The sequence below is a fragment of the Capricornis sumatraensis genome, chromosome 14, assembly GCF_032405125.1.
Source record: "Capricornis sumatraensis isolate serow.1 chromosome 14, serow.2, whole genome shotgun sequence".
Classification (NCBI taxonomy): Eukaryota; Metazoa; Chordata; class Mammalia; order Artiodactyla; family Bovidae; genus Capricornis; species Capricornis sumatraensis.
The window spans coordinates 87,323,742-87,348,564 of NC_091082.1; the positions used below are offsets into that span (position 1 = coordinate 87,323,742).

General features: G+C 55.1%; 1 protein-coding gene across 2 annotated transcripts in view; it reads right to left on the reverse strand.

Annotated features, from left to right (window-relative positions):
* The window catches only part of PPP1R12B (protein phosphatase 1 regulatory subunit 12B), a 169,545-nt gene that overhangs the window by 65,157 nt on the left and 79,565 nt on the right, over nt 1-24,823 (reverse strand). For both annotated transcript variants that reach the window (XM_068985639.1, XM_068985638.1), the window contains exon 15: nt 1,527-1,617. In XM_068985639.1, coding sequence (XP_068841740.1) covers nt 1,527-1,617 — 91 coding nt within the window. The remainder of the gene's footprint in view (nt 1-1,526; nt 1,618-24,823) is intronic.

The window sequence follows — 24,823 nt, forward strand, 5'->3', positions numbered from 1 at the left end:
CAAAATAATGTGACTGTCTTTACTGCCAATGAACTGTTTGCTTAAAAACGGCCAAATTATCAAGCTGCACGTTACATATGTTCTTCCACAATAAACCCAAACGAACAAATGACAGCCAGTCTGGTCCTCTTGGGGTTGCGTCCTCTGGGGGAAGGAACCGCCGTCAAGCACAAGCAGTCACAGCTGTGACAGCGCCTGCCTGGCCCTGGGCGTCCGTCAGTCCTGAGCCTTCCTGCTCGGCGTCTTTAGCATCTGAAACTGCGGGGCTTCCCCACCCCCTGGAAACGGCCTTCTCACCCCTCTGGACCATCTCCTGTTGACTCCTCACCCTCTGCCGGCCCAGCTCACCCTCCTCTGCCTCCCTGATGCCCAACCACAGGCCCCGAACATGTTGCTGCCAGAGGCCCACGGCCCAGCTCGGCCAAGGGACAGCTGTCCACGTGCCTCCAGGCTTCCGAGATGACCTATGGGGTCTCGGCGACCTTTGTGAGATATTCCTCACCGCAATACCTCCCTCAGGGCTCTTTCCTTTCGTAACATCACTAGTGGAACGTAAGCCACACCTGGCGGCACACACACTGCCTCTGAGCAAGCTCCCGGGCTGCGCACACCCGCACCCAGCGTCAGGGACGCCCCCCACACCCTTGGGGTCGCTTTCCGTCCCCCGCCTCCAGCCCTCAGCGAACACTCGTCCACTTTCTCTTCTCTGCCAGTCTGGGGGCTGGCGCGGACGGACCCGGGCCCCGTGCCTGCCGCTGGCACCGCTGCTGCTTTGGGCTCATCTGCGCTGCAGTGTGCGCACGCTGTAAGGCTTCACTTCCCTTTGCTGCCAAACACTATTCCTTGAACATGGGCCATTCCGTTCATCCATTCATTAATCAACAGAAACTTGTGTGGTGTTTCAAGTTTTGCTAACTGCTTGTTTGTTCAGTCTGTGCAACAGCCCAGCTTGAGCCCACCACCCCCACCTGCTGGGGGCCGCCGGGCGCCCCAGCTCCACAGCGCTGACCACGCTGTGCCTAAGGGTCCAGGGCTCAGCCCTGCAGCCAACGTGCAGGCTCCACACGGAAGAGGGGCCTCCACAGCAAGTGAAGCCCAGCCAGAGGAGACACTGAAGGGGGCTTTCTGGCTCCCGTGAACAATGTCGTTATAAAATCTGTGTAGGAGCTTCTCTGTGGACGCCTGCCTTTCTCTCCCGAGGGCACACCCAGGAGCAGCACGCAGGCCCCGTGGTAACTGTGGTGAGCACCGAGCTTTTCCTGCAGGAATGAAACGGGGGCCTTAGCACAAGGGAAATGATCAGGCTTAGCAAGGAAAGAGGAGAGGCCTGCTCTGCGCCCGGAAGAACAGAAGCGAGAGCAGGCGTGTGTAGCCATGAGTGCATCTGATCCTGTGCGGTGTGAGGTTTAGCACAGGAGCTTCCGCTGCAGGGGCTGCGAAAAGGCACTCGGTTTACCGCTTTTTAACTGTACTTCCAGTGGAATGGCAGACAGACAAAGGATTCAAAACACAGAGGCCACACTCACTTGGGTAGACCTTCGAGTCTGCCGAGCCTGTCTGGAGCGCGCCTTCCGTAAGGACTCTGCTTCCTCGTCCCGGACGGGAGTCAGATACGACCTGTGGGGAGAGGCACACCAGAGGTGAGGCCCCGGCACATGCAGGCGGGCCCCGCACGCCTAGACGGAGCCAGGCAGAGGCAGCCACAGAAGGCCGCTGCAGAGGGCGACAGAGGCCAAGACTCGCTCTGGACCTGCTCCCGCGCGTGCAGAGCCGCGTCCCAACGCAGCACGAGACCCTTCCTTCCCCTCTCCCGTCCTCACGTGGCTTCTTTTCTGGCCTCACACTCCGATGCAAACCTCCAGGTCAGGTGAAGGGGGTGTGACCCGCCGCCCAACTCCCGCCTTCAGAGCCGGCTTCCGGCAGAGAGACAGCAGACTCGGCTCCCCAAGTGCAGGCAGCTCCTCCCTCTCTGGAAGCAGGTGGGGGGGGAGTGTGTGTGGTGGGGGCGGGGTGTGTGTGGAGGTGGGGATGTGTGTGTGTGTGGGTATGGGGTGTGTGGGGGGTGTTGTGTGTGTGTTGGTGTGTGTGTGGGGGGTGTGTATGTGTGTTGGTGTGTGTGTGGGGCGGGGGTGTGTGTGTGGTGTGTGTAGGTGTATGTGTGGGTGTGTGTGGGGTGTGTCTGTGTGTGTGGGGTGTGTGTGTGTGGGGGGGTGTGGTGTGTGTGGGGTGTGTGGTATATGTGTGTGGGGTCGGTGTGGGGTGTGTGTATGGTGTGTGTTGGTATAGGTGTGTGTGGGGGTCGGGTGTACTGCTCCTTCTGGCTCTCAGTCACTAGTGTGTGCAGTTTCACTCACTTTTTGTGGTGTGTGTCTGTGTGTGGGGGTGTGGGGTGTGTGTGGAGTTGTGTGTGTAGGTGTGTGTGGCGTGTGTGTTGGTGTATGTGTGTGTATGTGTGTGTGTGGTGTATGTGTTGGTGTATATGTGTGTATGTGTGTGGTGTGTGTGGAAGTGTGTTGGTGTGTGTGTGTAGGTGTGTGGGGTGTATGTGTGGTGTGTGTGTGTTGGTGTGTGTGGTGTGTTGTGTGTGTGTAGGTGTGTGGGGTGTATGTGTGTGGTGTGTGTGTTGGTGTGTGTTGGTGTGTGTGTGGAAGTGTGTGTTGGTGTATGTGTGTGTGGTGTGTGTGTACGTGTGTGTGGTGTGTGTGTTGGTGTATGTGTGTGTGGTGTGTGTGGTGTATGTGTGTGTGTGGTGTGTGTGTGTGGGGGTGGGTGTGTGTAGGTGTGTGGTGTGTAGGTGTGTGTGGTTGTGTGTTGGTGTATGTGTGTGGTGTGTGTGTTGGTGTGTGTGTGGTGTGTGTGTTGGTGTATGTGTGTGGTGTGTGTGTGTACGTGTGTGTGTAGGTGTGTGGGGGTGTGTGTGTGTTGGTGTATGTGTGTGTGTGTACATGTGTGTGGTGTGTGTTGGTGTATGTGTGTGGTGTGTGTGTAGGTGTGTGGGGTGTGTGTTGGTGTATGTGTACGTGTGTGTGTGGTGTTGTGTGTTGGTGTGTGTGTGTGTGGAGGTGTGTGTGCTGCTCCTTCTGGCTCTCGTCACTAGCCTGTGCAGTTTATCACTCGCGTTTCCCCCCAGGTACTGAGATGATCGTTTCCGTCCTTCTTCTGCGAATGTGGTGGATTTTGCTGAACGGTTTTCAAATGATAGAACAACTCTGAGTCCTTGGGATAAGCTCAGCTTGGCCAGGATGCATCACCATATATAGACGTACTTTTCATATAGATTCAGTATTATTTACTTCCAGATTTCCCCATCCTTATTCTTGGAAGAAACTGGCCTGTACTTTTCCCTTCTTATAACAACCTGGCCAGTCTGGGAATTAAAGTTATGAAAGGTGAAAAGCACTCTCTCCTTGGCTGTTTGGAGAATCTGTGGGAGACAGGGGTCAGTTCCTCCTTAAGCAATTGGAAGAGCTCCCCAGTGGAGCCATCTGGGTTTAGAGTGTCCTCTGTGGGAAGCTTTAAGTAAGGGTTTCCGTTTCCTTAATGGAGTTAGCCCTGTCCAGACTGTCTGTTGTGCTAACACTTGTTTGCCAAGGAATCTTATCTACATCTTTGTATACAGTGACTGCTGATACTATCCTAACGATGTGTTTCAATTGGCACCGTAACACACGCATGCCTCAGAGACGCTGAGGTCAGCTCCAGACCACCAGAATAAAGTGAAAGCTGCAGTGAGCTCAGTCGCGTGCCCAGCACCTGTGCAAATCACGTCTACAATGCACTGTAGTTGACTAAGTGTGCAACAGCATGGTATCTTTAGAAAATAAAGGATGTACTTCAACTAAAAATACTTTTATTGTTAAAATGGTGACCATCAGCTAAGCCTTCAGCAAGATGTAATCTTTTTGCTGGTGGGGGGTCTTGCCTCCACGCTGATGGCTGCAGACGAAGCAGGGTGGTGGCTGCTGAGAGCTGCAGTAATTTCTTAAAATGAGACAACAAAGTCTGCCTCACTGATTGACTCTTCCTTTCATAAAAAACTTCTCCATAGCCTGTCATGCTGTTCGACAGCATTTTGCCCACAGTAGAATTTCTTTCAAAATTGGAGCCAATCCTCTCAAATCCCACCACTGCTTTCTCAGCTAAGTTCATGTGAGAATCCAAAGGCTTTCTTGTCGCTTTCAAGTCTCCACAGCATCTTCGCCAGGAGAAGATTCCATTGCAAAGAAAACTTTTAAAAAATATTTTATCTTTTAAATTGAAGTACAGTTGATTTTTCATTTGGCAAGTATGGATGTGAGAGTCGGACTGTGAAGAAAGCTGAGCGCCGAAGAATTGCTGCTTTTGAACTGTGGTGTTGGAGAAGACTCTTGAGAGTCCCTTGGACTGCAAGGAGATCCAACCAGTCCATCCTAAAGGAGATTAATCCTGAATATTCATTGGAAGGACTGAAGCTGAAGCTCCGATACTTTGGTCACCTGATGTGAAGAGTCAACTCATTGGAAAAGACCCTGATGCTGGGAGAGACTGAAGGCAGGAGGAGAAGGGGACGACAGGATGAGATGCCTGGGTGGCATCACCGACTCGACGGACGTGCGAGTCTGAGCGAGCTCCAGGAGACAGTGAAGGACAGGGCAGCCTGGCCTGCTGCGGCCCACAGCGTCGCAGAGAGTCGCACACGACTGAGCGCCTGGACAGCAGCAGCTGGTCTGCAATGTTCTGTTGGTTTCAGGGCACAGCAAGGTGTTTCGGTTATGCACATGCCTACATCGATTCTTCTCCCGATTCTTTTCCCTTTAGGATATTACAGCGCTGAGCACAATCCCCTGTGCTATACCGGAGGTCCTTACTATTCATCTGCTTTATGTGTAGTAGTAACGTGTCTATGTTGGAGAAGGCAGTGGCCCCACTCCAGTACTCTTGCCTGGAAAATCCCACGGACAGAGGAGCCTGGTGGGCTGCAGTCCATGGGGTTGCAAAGAGTCAGACACGACTAAGTGACTTCTTTCACTTTTCACTTTCATGCACTGGAGAAGGAAATGGCAACCCACTCCAGTGTTCTTGCCTGGAGAATCCCAGGGATGGCGGAGCCTGGTGGGCTGCCATCTCTGGGGTCGCACAGGGTCGGACATGACTGAAGTGACTTAGCAGCAACATGTCTATGTCAGCCCCAAAGTTCTAATTCACCACCCTTCTTTTCCCTCTAGTAACAGTAAGTTTCTTTTTATGTCTGTGACTACTTCTGTTTTATACGTAAGCTCATTTGTATCTTTCTTGTTTTTAAAGACTCCACATATTAGTGATATATCACACGGTACTTGTCTTTTTTCCTCCTGGCTAACTTCACTTCCTGCGACAGTCTCTAGTCACACCCCTGTTGCTGCAAGCTTTTTACGGCTGAGTTTTATTTCACGTATACCTGCACCACTTCGTCTTTATCCATTCATCTGCTGACGGACGCTTAGGTTGCTTCCGTGTCTTGGCTGCTGTGAACAAGAGCCCTTTCCCGTGCTCATCCATGAGAAGCAGGTCCTTGCCCTTCAAGCTTCAGCACGAGATGCAGCGATTCTGTCCCAGCCTCAGGCTCCCCTTCTCACCTAGTCCTCCGGCACAGCTCCTTCAGCTCTCGAGTCTTGGACCCCTCGAACTCATCCAGGAGGGCAGGGATGTACTTCCTCCAAACTCCTGCTAAGGTGGATATTTTGATCTCTTTCCACGAGTCACAAACGTTCTTGGTGAGTCTTCTCCAGAGGGTTTTCAACTGACTCTGCCCAGGTCATCGGAGGACTCACGTCTGTGGCAGTTACAGCCTTATGAAATGTAGTCCTTAAACAATAGGCCAGAGAGTCAAAATCACTCCCTGACCCCCAGGCTGCAGGACAGGCGTGTTTGCAGGCATGAGCCACAGGAATCCCACCGCCCACCTGCATCAGAGCTCCCGGGTGACACCAGCACACCGTCAGTGAGCAGCAATGTTGTGAGCCCTTATTTTCTGAGCAGTAGGTCTTAGCGATGAACTTGAAAAGTTCAGTAAATCTTCTGTCAACAGGAGTGCTGTCTTTAGGCTTTCTTGCTCCATCACAGAGCAGAGGCAGGGCAGACACAGCATAACTCTTAGGAGCCCTGGTTCTCGAAATGGTAAACGAGCACTGTATTCAACTTAAAGTCACCAGCCTGTAGCAAGGGAGGCAGTCTGTCCTTTAAAGCCTTGAAGCCAGGCACTGGCTCGCCTAACTATGGAAGTCATGGATGGAACCTTCTTCCAACAGAGGCTGGTTCACCGACACTGAGAATCTGTCGTTTAGTGCAGCCGCGTTCATGGACGATCTCAGCGGCATCTTCTGGATAACTTGCTGCAGTTTCTACGTCACCACCTGTTGCTTCACCTCATCGTATCTGCGTTATTCAGTCGCTAAGTCATGTTCCACTCTGTGTGACCCCATGGACTGCAGCCTGCCAGGCTCCTCAGTCCTCCACTATCTCCAGGAGTTTGCTCAAATCCATGTCCATTGAGTCTGTGATGCCATCTAATCATCTCAGCCTCTGCTGCCCCCTTCTCTTCTTGCCTTCGATCTTTCCCAGCATCAGGGTCTTTTCCAAAGAATTAGCTCTTTACATCAGGTGGCCACAATCAGCTTCAGTCCTTCTAATGAATATTCAGGGTTATAGTTCTACGTTATTAAGATGGCGTCTCTCCTCAAACCTCATGATCAACTTCTGCTAAGCTTCAGCCTTTCCTTCCGCAGCGTCCTCACCTGTCTGCCGTCCCAGAACTGAAGGGAGCTAAGGTCTCGCTCTGGGCGAGGCTGTGGCTAAAGGAAGCTTGTCTGTCTGATCTTCTATCCAGAGCACTCAGGCTTTCCCTCTGCACACCAGCAGCAAGGCTGCTTCCCTTTCTATCACCCACTGGAGCAGCACTTCCCACTCCGCTAAGCTCCTGTCCTTCCCATCCCCAGCTCTAGGCCTCTCTTGGCTTTCGAAGTGCCTTCCTCACTGAGCACAGTCGTTTCTAGGTTTAGATTTAGACTGGGAGGCGCGCACCTCCTCCTGCCAGTTGGATACGTAGGGACTCTGGTGGGGACTCTCTCGGCCTGAGTTCAGTACTGTTGTGTCCCCAGGGAGAGGGATGCCCAAGGCACGGGAGAGAGATGGGGGAACTGCTGGTCAGCGGAGCAACGAAAAGCAGCATTTTTGATTGTTGGTGGTTTCATACAGGTGTGGTGTGTAACACCCCAGACAATTACAACAGTAACCTCAAAGACCACTGATCACAGATATCATAACGAATACAGCAAGGAAAAGTTTAAAGCACTGTGAGAACAGCCAGCTGTGATACAGAGACACGACGCAGCCAAACGCTGCCACAGAGCCAGTGTGCTGGCAGACTCACTCCTCGCCGGGCGGCCTCCGAGCATCACAGGGCCACACGCAGGCCTCACGCGAGCCTCACACGAGCCACACGCGAGCCTCACGTGAGCCACACGGGGCCCAGGGGAGACGCCGGGACGCAGTCATGCAGGCTCCACATGCGTCTACGGCAACGGCTCTCAGACTGTTTGGTCATGGACAGTTCACATTTTTAAAAGTGCTGAAGATCCCCAAACAGCCTCTGTTTATATGGGGTATATCTATTAATATTTACCTTATTAGACATTAAAATCGAGAAATTAAACAGCATTTGTGAATTTATTAGAAAATGACAGCCCTATTACATGTTAATATCAATAATTTACCTTTTATGAAAATACATGTTCTAAAACAAAATTTTAGTAAGAATAGTATTACTTTTACATGTTTGTAAATTTCTTTAATGTTGCCTTAAAACAAGATAGCTGGATTTTAATACACATTTCTGCATTCAATATGTGTGTATTTTGTTTTAGCTAAAATATGCAAAAATACCCAGTCCTGCAGAGATATGTAGTTGAAAAAGCAAGGAGTCTTCGAGCAGCTCTTTCAGGTAACTGTGGACAGTCGTCTGTGATCACAGTCACAGTGACTAATACAGGTAGTGACCCCTAAGGTCAGCTGCCACGTGGACCCTGAAGCCACGTCAGCAGGGCTCTCGCGCCCGTCACGCTAGAACCCAGTCGTCTGTCTTGTGCCTGAGCTGCAGTGCCTTCCCCAGACGTGGCTCTGGGGAAATACTGGCACAGCCCTCCCAAACGCGAACACGTTTCATCGCGCAATGGCAACTTTAAAAACCACATTCTTTGACATCAGTCTTGACAATGCCTTTCTGATTCCAAAAGCAAAATGAACACACGGGACTTCATCAAACTTCCTGCTTCTACACAGCAAAGGAAACCAGCAACTGGACAAAAAGGCAACCCACTGAACGGGAGGAAATACTCGCAAGTCATATATCTGATACGGGGTTAACAGCCAAACTGAAGAACTCACACAACTCAGCAGAAAACAAACACTCCAATTAAAACACAGGCAAAGGATCTGAACAGACTTTTCCCCAAGAAGATGGACAACAGGCGCATGAAAAGGCGCTCACACCACTCATCACCAGGGAAACGCCAACCACAGGCACAGTGAGAGGTCACCTCACACCTGTCAGGACGGCTACCAGACAAGAAGCAACCAGCGCTGGCGAGGATGCGGAGACGGCGTCCCCACGCACCGCTGGGGGACGTAAGCTGCTGCAGCCGCTGGAGAACAGCAACTCCAGAACTGCCATGCGACCCAGCGAGCCCACTGCTGGGTATTTACCTGAACGAAACCAGAGCACCACCTCGATCAGTGCCCAAACTGCACCCCACGTGCGCTAGTCACATTTGCCAAGACAGGGAACCAGCCACGTGTCCATCAACATGAGTGCATGAAGAAATGTGTGTGCACGCACACACACACACGTGCACACACGCACGCTCGCGCGCACACGCACACGCACGCACACGTGCGCATACATGCACACACGCACGCACACACATGCACGCGCGTGCACACAACACATGCATGCCTACACGCATGCACGTGTGCGCACACACACATGCACACGCACAGCAGAATACTATTTAGTCACCAAAGGAGGAAGTCCTGCCACCTGCCCCAATATGGATGGCCTTGAGGGCCCATGCTGGGTGAAGTAAGTCAAAGACAAATATGCTGTGATCTTATTTGCACGTGGAATCTAAGAGAACTGAGCTCACAGGTGCGGAGAACAGCCTGGGGGTTGCTGGGGGTGCAGGTGGGCAAAGTGGGTGAGGTATTCAGAAGGTGCAAACTTCCAGTTACACGGCAGCCAGTGCCAGGAGTGTGTGCTACACGGGGCCACAGTAACCGACACGCACTGCGTATCCGAGACTTGCTCAGAGAGCAGACCGTGACAGCGCTCACCACGAGGGAAAAAGAAAGCTCGTGCGGGGCTAGACGGCAATTAAAGTGATTGCGGCAGTCCCTCCGTAACATGCTTATCAAATCACTGCACTGTACACCAGAGAGAAAGTGTTCATTTCATCCATTCTATCAATAAAAAATAATAAAATTCCTAAAACTCCATGTTCTCTAACACTGGCTTTGGTCTCAGAAGCCTTTGCACATTAGGAAGCAGTGAATACTGTCACCCAAAAGGTACAAGTCTTGCAAAATTCTAACTTCTGCCTTAAATGTTATAATTTGCAACCAATACTCAAAATGACAAGTTCAGTTTGCTCGCTTTCAAGAAAATGTTGGCTACGCACCTACATCTGAAGGGCGGGTCTGAGCATCCAAGTCCCGAGTCCCGGGAGGAAGCGGTGCCGGCCAGGAGAGGCAGCCGGGCCCCCTCCTCTCCAGCTGCAGGTCAGCGCCCCAGGGCGCACCGCCGCCCTCCAATCTGAGGACGCTCTTCCCGGCCTTCCCGCTCTCTCTCTGGGCTGCACGAGTCCTCTCTTCAGCTGCTCTTCTGCAAGTGATTTCTTAATTTGTTATTTTCGTTTTCAGTTCTAGAATTTCCATCTTCATAACAGAGAGCAGTTCTCTATTGAAATTCTCCATCTTGCCTTCTGTTTCCTTGAACATGCCAACCTGAGCCTGCCCCTAGTGTCTGTATTTTCTCCTAGTCTTTCATAAATCAGTCGCCTACTCAGCATGTATGGTGACTTTTAAACTAATGCCAGAATTTTCAATGAAAGAAAATCGTAATGGCTTGCAGCTCTGGAAGCACTGCCACCCTCCAGAGGAGACCCTCGTCCCTGGCAGTCAGGCTGAGGAAGTGGTTCCCCGACTTCCACGCAGCAGCGTCGCTCGGAAGGCCGTGACTACGAACCTCACAGGGCTCCCCCTCCACAGCACTGACTCAGCAGGTCTGGAGGGCATCCGAGAAGCTTCTGACTGGTTCTCAGGTGACGCTGGTGATGTGCAGACCACACTGTGAGGAAGAGGGGGCTCAGGCAAGCCCTCTGAACCCACCTTGAGACTGAGCTGCTCAGAGGCGGGGCTTCAGTCTCTGCAAAGCTGGCCTGGGTCTGGGAAGCCTGGCGGCCGGAAGGTGGGCCCTTGGCAGTCCCGGTGGAAGTCTAGGCGCCCCTGGGGCCCTGTTTCTGAACTCTGGCTTCTGTCCCCTCAGCATGAGGAGCCTTGTAACCAGTGCCTCGGGGACAGCACAGCCCGGGGCAGGGCTCACCTCCTGGCGACTCCCTCCAGGACTGGGACATGCCCAGCGGCCATCGTCACCGTCTCTCCAGCACCTCCGCAGGCTTCTTCCCCTTCTGTTTATCCACCTTCCCTGCTTATTCTCAGTGGGAGGGCTTGTCTGTTACAGGACATGCCATAGTCTGAACAGAGGTCCTCAGCCAGGCTGCATGTTGAGAGAGATTTTCCCGCCACGTGGGTCAGTGAGCCGGAGCTGCCGTACGCTCTCGGCGCACGGTGAACGCCTCCTTCCTGAGCATACTCTTCTCCTCGGGGCACTGGACAAACCTGAGCCTCCAAACGTGCAAGCCACAGGCGAGCCTTGGAGTCAGTGAGCCAGTGGCCACACTGAGGACCAGCCCTCCCCGGGAGACCCGCCTGGGTGCCAGGCAGCCTCCTCACACCGCACCTCTGCCGGCAAACACAGGGAGCGCCCCTAAGCCACCCAACTCTTGACTGTCATCTCTTCTCTGCACCCTGGACAGAAGCCACAGTGAAGATGCAAGCTTCTAATGGGCACATCTCACCACCTGCTCCAGTGACTTTTATCAAACAAGAGAAATGCAGCTGATAAAAACAGCTCTGGGGGGAAATCGAGGGCCTTTCACCTCACTTGGAGTCTTAAGTGTTTGAAATCACACACGTTCTTCTCAGAAACAATCAGAAAATAGACCAACATGTGAAAACAAAACAAACTGAATTTCTCCACAGGAAAACAAGCTACACAGACGTCTAGATTTTCATCTCTGCGTGTATTTCCATCATCTGTACACTATATTATGATCTATTTTTAATTGCAATCACGTATATTACTTTGCAACCTGTGTCAATATGTGAGATCTGTACTAAGTTGGAAGGGAAAAACACATAAAAGCAAACCTCAGAAAACCCGAGTACTTGATCTTAAGAGTTTCTGAGAAGGGAAGGAACATCCTCATTCACTTTTGTCGCCCAGATGTGGGTTCCAGACCCACAGAAGTGAGCTCCTCCACACCCAGTTTCCCGGGGGACACGCTGCGCTTTCAGCAGTGCCTGAGTCCTGAACGTTCTGGGAGCACGCTGCGATCCTGGAGCCACACCCGGCCACCACATTCTGCAAACCAGGTCTTACCAACAGCAGCAGCAGGGTTTAGTATTTGCGACTGAAACAAAATGGGCTGCAAAGTCCAAAATATTCATCACCTGGCCCTTACAGAGAAGTCCCGGCAACGCCCATGGCGGGGCAAACCCACACAGCGCGTCGCGGGCGCTCACGCATCTGCCCTGCACAGCTCTGCTCTGCAGACGAGTCTCAGCCCACAGGATACTGCAGCGACAGCGCAGCAGAAGCCTCGGCTTTACATCTGCCCCTGCTCTGGCCTCCAGATAAAAGCCAGGCTCACATCTGCAATGCAGGGACAGAGGAAGGAATTTCGATGCCAAATCATCTAATTACCATACCTGCCTACTGAGTCTCCTGGAAGGCGGGAAACATTTTGGTTTGTCTGAAGTTACATGGTCAGTAGAATTCAAATACTTGGAAATAAGCAAAATAATTTGTTACTACAATAATTTGACTGCAAGAAATAATTTGCTCTCTGCCTCTAAAGTTCACAGTGCCCCTTTATTTACAACACATGCACCAATTCTATCTTAGAAAGCTGTGCAAAATCGTCAGTGAGCATCAAGAAAGTCGTCACAGTAATAAACGGCCTAGAACACCTCCCGACAAGGTCAGTGTGGAAGGACCAGACGTGGAGCCAGACGGCCGGGGTTCGAAGCCTGGCCCCGCAGCATTCATGCTAGAAAACCCCGGACAAGACATCTGAGCACTCTCAGCCCGAGGTCCTCATGCAACGAGGGCATTCCCGGCTGCCACCGCCTCTTCACCCAGCACCAGGGCAGGTGCCACGGACGGCCTGGCCGCTGCTTCCGGCCACGACCTCTCCATCGCACGTCAGAAGCTCAGCAGTGATTTGGGAAAGAAAGAAAGGCACTATAAAATCCATGCCACCTAGTCTATTAAGGAGCTCCCCTAATCAGTTTTCCCGGAAGTGGATAATCCATTTGGAAGAGGCCATAATGCCCTTGGCGCACTTTCAGCACAGGCCCCAGGGCTCTCTAAGTAAACTGCAGTATGTGAGGCAGCCTGAAGAGCAGGCACCAAGGGGCCTCCCAGGACTGCACAAGGCTGTGAGCCCTCGTGATGAGGATCGGCTCTCACCCAGAATCCACCCACGGGCGCTGCTTTCTGCAACAGCGCTGGGGAACCCTGCGTCTGAGCTCTGCTCTGAGCTGAGAAGGGGGCTGATGGTTCATTTCAAACCAGGAAGGAAGCAAGATAAGCATCTGCCTATAGCACCCGTTCCATTAAAATCACTCCAGCCTTGAACGCCAAAGCCACTTCCACAGGACACTGTTGTATTTACGGAGGTCACCCTACAGTGAGTTCACGGGTGCCAAAAAGGGAAGACAAGCACCAGGGGGCGGCAAGGCTGCTCCATCTCACTCCCAGGCTACACCTGCCAGCTGGCCTGGCCCACTCTCAAACATCCGTCCCTGACTGCAGGATAGACCAGGTCAAATGCAGCCTCACCACAGCTTTTTCTCTTTTAATCAGAAAGAAAGTCAACACACAAAATATTTATGGAAATAACTCAGATCTTCAACAATAGCGAGGATGCTGACTTACAGAACATCCACACACTACAAGACAAACTGGGCTATCACGTGTGCGTGGACCTGCAAATACTGGTGTCTAGACTACGTGAAGACCTCGTTCCAAGGTTTTTAAAAAAGGGCCAAATTCCAACAGGAAAAAAATAAAGCATATAATAAAGGAATTTACAAAAGAGGAAACCCCGAAAGCCTTATAAACAAAAGAGATGTTCACTTTCACTAGTAATCATGAAATGCAAATTAACACAAAGAGAAGCCAGTTCATCTTCCTTTGTTTTTACAAACCCACCGATATCATCAAGCGCACCGTGGACTGCAGAGAACTGCACGCTCACTGCGGCAGGTGAGACCAGGAGCAGGCAGGGTGGCCTCTCCAGAAGCCGCACCCAGCTCCTGACAGCGGGCCTCCTCGGGAACAAACGCCCTGGACAGAGCGCTGCACGCGCGCAAGGGGCCAGGAGCGAGCATGCACAGCGCAGCTGCAGCGCTGGGGGGCACCAGGCAAGCACCCTGGATGCCCATCAGTAGCAAATGCACCTAACCCAACTGCGCTGCGCTCACACCAAGGCCTCGGCAAGCAATGAAAATGGACAGACAGACCCGCTAAGTGAGAACAGCAGGTTCCAGACTGCTGCGCAGAGAACACCACAATTCACACACACAGTGAACCCTTGTAAAAGGATGGTATGTGTGCACACACGTGAAGTAACGACTGACAAGATCTGAAAATGGTGATGGCCAAACTCACAGCAGTGGCCCCTCGAGGGAGGGGCCAGGGAGACAGGACTGAGGGGCCACAGTGGTGTGAACGAGATTTTGGCAACTTATTTTAAAAATTGAAGCCAGTAGGCAAGACACAGGACTTGATAGGGATAAAAACTGATATGTTGGATGTTTTAAATATGTAACAAGAATATTTTAAAAATGAAACACGGCACAGCTTCACCTCCAAGTGAGTAAAACTTAGAGATGTCAGCAGAGGTATTGCGGGATGGCGAGACTATGCATGCCTCTTCAGTTCAGTCGCTCAGTCGTGGCCGACTCTGCAACCCCACAGACTGCCACACGCCAGGCCTCCCTGTCCATCACCAACTCCCAGAGCTTGCTCAAACTCATGGCCATTGAGTCGGTGATGCCATCCAACCATCTCATCCTCTGTCGTCCCCTTCTCCTCCCGCCTTCAATCTTTCCCAGCATCAGGGTCTTTTCCAATGAGTCAGCTCTTCCCATCAGGTGGCCAAAGTATTAGAGTTTCAGCTTCAGCATCATTTCCTGTAGGATGGACTGGTTGGATCTCCTTGCAGTCCAAGGGACTCGCAAGAGTCTTCTCCAACACCACGGTTCTAAAGCATCAATTCTTTGGTGCCCAGGTTTCTTTATAGTCCACCTCTCACATCCATACATGACCACTGGAAAAACCATAGCTTTGACTAGATGGACCTTTTTTAGCAAAGTAATGTCTCTGCTTTTAATATGCTGTCTAGGTTAGTCATACGGAGAAGGCAATGGCACTCCACTCCAGTACTCTTGCCTGGGAAATCCCATGGATGGAGGAGCCTGGTAGGCTACAGTCCATGGGGTCACGAAGAGTTGGACACGAATGAGCAACTTCACTTTGACTTTTCACTTTCCTGCACTGTAGAAGGAAATGGCAACCCACTCCAGTGTTCTCGCCTGGAGAGGACGGGGGAGCCTGGTGGGCTGCTGTCTATGGGGTCACACAGAGTCGGACACGACTGAAGCAACTTAGCAGCAGCAGCAGCAGGTGGTCGTAACTTTTCTTCCAAGGAGCAAGCGTCTTTTAATTTCATGGCTGCAGTCACCATCTGCAGTGATTCTGGATCCCAGGAAAATAAAGTCTGTCACTGTTTCCACTGTTTCCCATCTATTTGCCATGAAGTGATGGGACCGATGACATGATCTTAGTTTTTTGAATGCTGAGTTAAGCCAACTTGTTCACTCTCCTCTTTCACTTTCATCAAGAGGCTTTTTAGTTCCTCTTCACTTTCTGCCATAAGGGCGGCGTCATCTGCGTATCTGAGGTTACTGATGTTTCTCAGTTCCCAAGGGAGGGGGAGGGCAGGGTTCCCGAGGGCCGTGCAGGTGGAGAGGGAGGGTGCTCTGATGTGTTCTCAAGGGGAAGGGCAGATAGGACTCGAGGAGGCCTGGTCACTTCTAGGGAGAAGAAAAGAAGTCTTTGATTTTCATGTTCCTCAGCAGAGTGACATCTATTCAAGGCCTCTAACAAGGACAAAAATATGTAAGAGCAAACAGACTTTTCCCGCTCTTTCTTGCTTTCAGAGTCAGAGGGAAGGGAGCGGTTTGGTTCATTTGCTTACACCCTCGTTCTGAAGAGAAATTGAGAACGCAAGGCAGTGCATACCTCCAGCATCACCCTGAACAGACGGAGACAAAACAGAGGGAAAGGAAACGAACGGCCAGGAAAACAACGGCGAGGGTTTCCCTGGCGGCTCAGGGGGAAAGAACCCGCCTGCCAAGGTAGGAGGCGTGGGCTTGATCCCTGACCCAGAAGATCGCGCACGCCGAGGAGCAACGAAGCCTGGGAGCCACAGGCGCTGAGCCCCGATCCCCTAGAGCCCTCTGTAGCCAGAGAGAGGCCTGGACGCAGCCACGCAGACCCAGCGCAGGCCAAGACAGGCAAGTAAAATTACACACACAGACACACGCACGCACGCACACGCACACACAGACACACACGCGCACACACACAGACACACACGCACACAACAGACACACACACACGCACAGACACAGACACACGCACACACACAGACACACACAGACACACACGCACACACAGACACACACACGCACACACAGACAGACACACGCACACACACAGACACACACACGCACACACAGACACACATGCACGCACACACACACACACACACAGACACACACACAGACACACACACACAGACACACACACGCACACACACAGACACACATGCACGCACACACGCACACACACAGACACAGACACACACACACAGACACACACACACAGACACGCACACGCACGCACACACAGACACACACATGCACACGCACAGACACAGACACACACACGCAGACACACACGCACACACAGACAGACACACGCACACGCACAGACACACAGACAGACACACACGCACACGCACACACAGACACACACGCACACACAGACACACACGCACACACACGCACACACAGACACACACAGACACACGCACACAGACACACACGCACACACACAGACACACACAGACACACACACGCACAGACACACATACAGACACACACACAGACACACACACGCACAGAGACACACACACACAGAGACACACACACACACACACGACCAGCGAGAGTCCTGGACAGCCCCCGGCAGTCAGGCTCCGTGGCGTCAGGAAGGTCCCAAGAAAGGAGCCCGGAGGACGCAGAGGGGCCTGAGCCGCTGGTGGCGGGGGGCGGTCCCAGAGGTGCAGAGGAGCAGCCGGCAGGGGCGGGAGGGCTGCAGGAGCCAGAGGAGGGAGAGGACGCAGGGGACGGAAGACACAGGCTCCGGGGGCACAGGCAGAGTCGGCGGCGTAGGCGTGGGGTCGGCGGGAAGCGGCAGGGCAGAGCCCCCGGCAGCAGGTCTCAGAGGGAAGAGGCGGCGTGAGGACGAGGTGCACCGGCCCCGCCTCGAGAGCGGCACGCGGAGCGGGTGACGGGCGGCTGGCACGGGGGCTCCAGGCCAGACGGTGGCGACGCGCCCCTGGGCAGGCACCTTGGCCCAGGGACATGAGGAGGCAGCCCTGTCATCCCCAGCTTTGCTCGGGGCGCCCCTCCTCCACGTGCTTCTTCAGGGAGAAGCCGAGATCCCCCCCGGTCCCCAAGCTGTCACTACACTGTATCACAGGTCAGCAAAAGCACACGGGAACCGTGAGTCACGCTCTACTCCCCCCGTTTTAAGGTCGGAAGACTAGGGCTTCTTCGGAGAAAACAAAATGAAAGTGAGGCTGCTCTACTGCCCAGCGTGAACAGGGAGCCTGAGGAAAAGCGTCTGAGGAAGAACCAGAGGCAGCGGCTCGCCCAGGTGACTCCGGCAGCCAGCCCCAGCTCTTCAGAAAGAGGTGCCCCCCAGGCTCTGGGGCACCCCCGTGGGCGCCGTGCGCGGGCCGAAGACACCGCAGACGGCTTCCAGGAGCCCTGCGTGCCCTTTGGCCTCAGACGGGACAGAGAGCTTCCAGTCTTTGTTCTCAGGATGGTTTCTCCCAGGCCACATACTCACGTCCTTCAAAATCAGAACGCCCAGAGCCCTAGGCCTGCGCCCACACTGCCAGCTCACGGCGCCCAGGGCCCAGTGGAGACTGGTGCCTCGGACGCTGCCCCGCGGGGTCAGAGCAGGGGGCAGTGATGTCCCAGAGGCCTGGCTTTGAGCCCTGGCTTTGCCACGTACCAGCTCTGTGACTGTGGGCAGGACCGTAGCCCACCTCCACTTTCTTACATGTACTAAGGGAAAGTACTATTCAGCTCACAGTTACGAAGGCTGAATGCGTCTGGGGGAACTGGTATATGGTAAGTGTTCACAAACATCAACGCCTCGACCTGCCTAGGCCTTCCACGCCTGAAGGCAGCTTGGGTCCCCCTCACTTTATGACCTTCTCTAGGTAGGTCATGTGTAGGACCACCCACCCTACACAACCCGCCTTCTTCTCCGAGCGCCTAATACATCCCCCGCCCCGACAGCCTGCTCCCTCACGGCCTCCGAGGCGGGCACCTGGCATCCCCAGTCTCGGGGCATGAAGCAGGCAGGGCTCTCATTTTAAACCCACGGCTCCCGGCACAGCAGTGAGTGTGTGGCTGACAGGACGGCCACCTCTGGTCTCCAAGCGGACCGGAGCTAAGTTAAAAGGCAACCTCGAGGTGCAGGGCCCGGGAGCCCTCCCCTGTGCCTGCCGCTCTCACCAGGAGGAGAGTCCACCCGCCTGGACACCCTCGGGAAGGAACGACCCAAACACAGAGCAGCAAGGTCTCGGGGGCCGCCTTCCCAAGTCACCACGGTCACCACACGTGCCTCTGCTGCCCCCCGCTGGACACGGGGGTCACTGCACAGCAGCACGCTGGCCCCCGCCCAACACCCGCGTGCTGTGTGGAGATCGCGGCAGGACCAGCCCCAGGGAGCTCCCGAGGCAGCAGCGGCAGCCGGACCAGCCTGAGCACTGGGCCACAGAGGCGCACGGGGAGCGGACCCTGACCTCGGCCGGGCCTGGGGGAACAGAGCCAGCAGCGGGGTTGCTGTCAGGAGCTCTCCCAGGAAGAACAGAACTTGGTTCAGCAGAGAAGGGGACAGCGGCCATCCCAGAACAAAGGGTCAGCGTGGACGTCAGACACACGCGGGGACGTCTGGGCTTGCTACCTGCAACGTAAAGTCGGGCAACCGCCAGAGACACACGGGGCAGGGGGATGGGAGGAGCAGGGAGGGAAGGGTCTGGCTCCCGGAGGCCGAGTCCAGAAGGTCCCACGGGCAGCGACTCCGTGGGCCGAACCGACGACCCAGTAGCAGAGCCTGCTGCACGGCCTGACCTGGTACCTTCTGAGTTCTGTCTGGAATCTGGTCCTCTGCACACCCAAGACCACGAGGGGACGACACACACACGGGAAAACATTCACTGCCATTAAGATTCAATCTGATTGTCCAGTTTGTAGCAGGCAAATAGCTTCTACCCGGAGCTCAGTGCATCAGTCTCTTCACTTTATGATTTCCTGTTCAAAGGCCAACTCAAGTGGTGCCTTATACCTTCACACACCCACACCAGCTTGTCTCTCTGAGGTAAATATCTGACATGTTTTATTTACTTAAAATATATGCTGCTGCTGCTGCTGAGTCACTTCAGTCGTGTCCAACTCTGTACGACCCCATAGACGGCAGCCCACCAGGCACCCCCATCCCTGGGATTTTCCAGGCAAGAATACTGGATTGGGTTGCCATTTCCTTCTCCAATGCGTGAAAGTGAAAAGTCAAAGTGAAGTCGCTCAGTCGTGTCCGACTCTTCGCGACCCCATGGACTGCAGCCCACCAGGCTCCTCCGTCCATGGGATTTTCCAGGCAGGAGTACTGGAGTGGGTGCCGCTGCCTTCTCCAAAATATACGCTATGTGACGCTTAAGATGAAGCAACACAACCAGCACCTGAGCGCCACTGTCCACTGCGAGCACGCCGCCGCTGATGCTCATCTCAGCAGGACACGCACGCTTCAACTTCCCCAAACGCCCATCTGCCCCCTGCCACCCTGACCTCCATGAGCAGGCCCGGAGTCGGCACACAGGTTCACACACACTGGGACGGAGGAGACGCCAGCGGAGGTACACACGGGCTCTGGCCCGCACTGCATCCGGCCCTCACCACTTCCAGCCCCAAACACAGCACCCAAGCAGCGTGCACACCCGCCCGCCTCCCGAAGAACCGGAGCGGAGGGCGGACAGCGGAAAAGGCTCCGGCCGTCAGGGTCTCCGGCAGACTTACCCGCCACTCCCGCACTCAGGCCCCGCGCTCGCGGGGGCCCGGGGTGGCACGCCAGCCGCCCGCAAACCTGGAACAGCAAGATCCACTTCCCGCACCTCCCATTTCTGTAAATCCAGGGGCAGCAAGGACTCCACTGCCAGGTCAAGTCACGGAGGGGAGAGGTCGGGCACCCAGACACACCGCCACACACCTGGGCCCTGCAGCGGCGTTCCCGGAGCCTGCTTTTCAACAGACAGGTGGCCGTCCCTCTGCGGCCCTCCCCTAGTAAACACCAGAGCTCGTTTCGTGAGGTTGTTGCAAGCGACCATTTCCCTAACATGGGAAAATCACCCGGTATGGGGTGGGCATGGCTTGAGTGAGGGCCCAGCATTCCGGCCCCTCCCACCGCGCACCGGCACTCACAGCTCTGAAAAAAGCAGCCCCTTATCAGGAGAAGATTAGCTGTGAACTCAGGGCTGATATCGGCCCGGCGCTGGCACTGTGGGGCTGGGAGCAGGGGCAGCGGCCCCAGGCCTTCTGGACGCGCACGTCCGGCGGGGAGTGGGCGCTTTGGGAGCTCCGCTCCTGAACTGCTAAGTGACGCTGAGCAGCCACGCCACAAGCGCCACCGTCTCTGGACCCGGTGAGTGCGTGTCTCAGGAGCCGCGTTCAGTAACAGAAAACAGCCGTTCCCTCCCAGGCCCCCGGGCTCACTGCAGCAGCCCTTGGCAGGCACTGCCCAGGCCTGCTTTTCCGGAGCTGCTGGGGGGCTGGACACCGCTGTGCTATGTTTAGACAGCTTCCCGGAGCCAGGACGCATCACACCTCCACCGAAGTGCACCCCTCAACAGCTTTCCGTATATTAAGTTACACGATCATCACCATAATCAATTTTAAAACACTGGAATCACCCCCAAAAGAGACCCTAAACACGTTAGCAGCTCCTTCCCACTTGGCGCTGGTAAACCCAGACCGGCCGCGTCTCCCCGTGGCATCGGCTGTGAGCTGGCGGCGACGGCAGGACTCCTGCTTCACCCTGGGGGGGACAGGCGGGGCTGCCACGCGTGCTCCCCTTCAGCTGCAGACATCCCTCCACGGTCACTGGGAGGCGCCTGTGGACCCGGGCACCCTGTGCCTGTGTGGCACGTGGCCGGGCGGAGGTGCCCGAGCGACCGGGACCACACTCGGGCAGGTGCAGGGGCCACGGCAGCAAGACGAGGTGGCTGACGTCGGAGCTCGGGACACACGAGAGGCGCCCCCAGAACCAGTGACACTCGACGCTGCACGGCAAGGCGTGTGCTTGGTGACCAAACGGTGCAGACGGCCTCCTGACACGGAGGAAGCGGGTCACGCAGCTGTAGTCTTTAACCGCCGGTGAGTCAGCGTGGCAACTCGCCACACAAGCAACCCAGCAACCCGCAGTGCGGCCAGAGGCGGGCATGGACCGACCGCTATCCAGCCTCGCAGGCAAAGGAAACACTCATTTCAGAGTAAAGCTCAGAGGCTGGAGGAGCTGGGAGCCCCTTTCCAGAGTGCGTCCCCGAGCTGACCACTGCCCCGTCTTCAGCATGGAGACTGAGATGAGTCAGACAGCTTAAAAACCACAACTCAGAGTTTAAACCTCTCGCATTCCAAAAACGAGGCCAAATTAGTCTGCTGGCAGCTTCTCTCAGCGGAGTAACTGCCCCGCTTACTAAGACCCCGAGGAATTCAGGAAGGTCGGCCCATGTGGTGTGCATGACTCGGCTGTAAACAGATCACACAAAGCAAGTGCGCGGGAGCTATTTGGGAAAGAAAAATAATTTCAGTTCATGCAGAGAGAAAACATTTTGGTTATTTCTATAAGAAAAAAAGTGCGCCAAGAAAAACAAAGAATGTAAAATTCAGGGCTGGGGACTGTGGGAGGGGGAAGCTGGAGGAGACGCCGACCAAGAGGATCCCAGGCCGGCGCTCTAATATTAGAGCAGGGTGTTTCCAGGGTTGCTAAGGGAAACCCGAGGCTGCGGGGATGCGCGGCAGCTGCTCCGGCCACACGCCCTCCCCGCCGCCTCTGGTCCAGCAAACCCTGCACAGTCCCACAGCCCCGGGGCCTTCAGGCCTGGGAGCAGCCCCGGAACGGTGTGCAGGCCTGGAGGGCCATGGGGTGGAGACAGCTGTGCTCCCGTCACAGGGAGAGATGGACCGGCCCCGGGACGGAACCTTCTTTTTTTTTTTTTAAATCCAAAATAAGAAATGGTTAGGAAGTTCAACGGGGAGGAAAAGAGGCTTGAGACGTGGCCCCCACCGCCCGCCTCGATGCTCTTGGGCCTCAACATTTCCACCTGCAACCTGGGGCCGTAACCCCCCTTCCTTTCCATCAGGCAACAGGAGCGTGCCAGGCACAGGGGTGCTTTTCAGGGGAAAAAAAAAGAAACTTTGTAAATCCAAGACTGTGCCCTTCTCAAAGGTAATAAACTTCCAGAGGTCCTGCCCTGAACTTATGCAACAGAATCGTAAATTACCTAGACTCCTGCATATGGTGTCTGGAACCACTTAACTATCAAGGCTGCTCCTCAAGGACTGCGGCCTCTTCAAAGACACATCCTCACAGAGACCTGTCCACAGGGTTCGCCGGCCCTCCACCACCGTTACAATAGTAGCACTTCATCCCTCTACAGCTCCGGAAAATACAGCAAAAAATAAGTTATCCCTCATCCCTGAGAAGGGCCCGGTGCTGGCCTTTCCCGTGTGGTCACCACGCGGCGTTGCAGCTGTGCCCTGGGCCAGCCCCCGCACTGACGCCTGGGGCCCTGTTCTGCAGCTGCACCCACCGAGCCAGGGGGGCTGCTCAGAGGTGGAGAGCCGGTGCGCCGGGCACGGAGACCCAACCCCAGCTCGCAGGCTGCGGTGACGCTGCAGAGGAGATGCTTCCTGAGACGACGCTCCCCCTGGTCCGGTCCTGCTGTGACTGGTCTGAAGGCCCGTGGACCCGACACTGTCTCCAACGGGGCCCGAAAACACAGGCCCCAGGCCTCCAGTTCCCAGCAGGAGCCAGAGTGCCGCTGCGAGGACCCGACTTCAGAGGAAGCTGCGCATCAGGCGAGAGTGAGCACCCCAGCATGTTTCCTCAGAAGGAAAAGTCAGTTGTTTGCAAAACATGGGATTTGTTTTTCTTTCAGCCTGTGTTTGTCGGAAGGAGACACTGAATGGCTTTGATTCTGTAAAGGCTTGAATGGCATGTTTAATTTGGTCAAGTTGCTCCCCAGCTGCACACACTCCAACCCACAGCCTTGAGAGCAGCAGCTCGGGCTTCTCGGCACAGACACATGGCACCACCAGTTCCTGCCCACCCCTCGGACACCGCAGTCTCCCAATTATCCCAGCGGGAGACCACTGGGGCTCCCGTGAAAATCACAAGGATTCCGTGGACGCGGAGAGTGGGGAAGGCTGCAGATGCTCGCCCTCGCTGCCCTGAGGCTGGAGAGGAAGCCTGGTCACCGTCTGACCGCAGGTCGACAAGCTCACTTAGCCACAGAACACGACTTCATCTAGACCTGCTCCACAGAAGACGCCTGGGCAAACGCCGCATGGCCTTACCTCCCCCAGCGCCAGGCACAGTGACCTGTTCCTTGAGTGTCTCATGTCCCCTCTAAATCAGCGCCCGCCGCCCATGACCAACCCCCAAAACTTGAGCCCAGCACCTCCCTGGGCAGCTGCCCTGCGCCTCCGACCCTCACTGTGCGGCCGGCCCGTCCACACACCCGACCTCGGACCCGCGGCTTCTGGGCGGCCTGCTGGCCTCCTCAGGGACTCATGGGCCAGCTCTCCTGGGACCACGGCTCCTGACACCTCCGCCAGGCACACGGCAGCCTCGCCGGGAGGCTGCCACATGCTCAAGCAGCACTACTGGACACACGAGCGTGCAGCAGACCCTCCTGTCCCAACAAGTGCCCCGACCCTCACCTGACTGCTCTGCCTACAGACCTGCCTTGAGTACCACTGCTCACTTCCAGTTACCCTCACCGAGGATAAGATTCACACTTTATGGCAAGACAAGAATGACGCAGACCTACAACGACTGCCTCTGTCCTCTGGCCCCCTCCCTCTACTGTGCAGCGTGTCTGCCTTTCACACAGGCCAAGCCTCTGCCGGCAGAAACGCCTGCTCAACCACACGCAGCGGCAGCAGCAGCCCTGACAAGGCAGCCCCTCAGAGAGAGCCCTCCTCCCGGACGGAGCCGTGAGGGTGAGCAGACCCGGGTCGTGCCGACCGCCAGTGAGATGTCGTGGACGGGCACACGGCCTGTGCCCCAAACCTCATGGCACTGCTGAGCCAGGACCTCCAACGGGAGAGCCATCCTCGGGGCTTCCTGAGACGGTCCTCCAGGTCACACTCCTCCCGTGTGGCTCCGGTAAAATCCTGCGGGCTGACTGTGCTGACGTGACCAGTCGAAGCACAGGCTGCGGTTTCTGCCAGAGCTCGCAGACCCGGACCCCACGCTGCACGCGCCCTCGCAGGACATGCCTGCCCCAGCGCTCGCCGCGTTCCCTGCGAGGGGGTCTCTGGAGGGGACAGTGGCATGGAAATGCCTCAGACCCCAGGCTACACACGTGCCTCTTTTCGAGGTAGTTTCGAACGTGTCTGTGCCATCCTGGCCCCCAGACGTCCAGAGTGCACACCTGGTTTCTATGTTAAGATTCTTGGCTTGGGATTTCCAAACTGCATGCGTAGTAAGAATAGCCCAAAGGAGATTTTTCTGACGACAAAGACTACTGTAAGCACAGCAAGCTACACTCAGCTTCTTGTAATAACGTGAAACGGAAAAGAGCCTGAAGAAGAAAATAACACACGTACGTATTCTTTAAAATCGTGAGAAAAAATTAAAAAGTTTTCCATCCCTGCCCAGACCCCAGACACTGTTCTGGAGCAGGGGCCAGGACCCAGGCAACCCAGACGGGCTTCCGGTAAATGGTCTGAGCCCACTCAGGCCCACAGCCCGGCATCCTGCATCCACACTGGGCGCCAAATCCACGCCTCCAGCCCCCAGGCCTCAGGCTGCCCCGGGCCACGC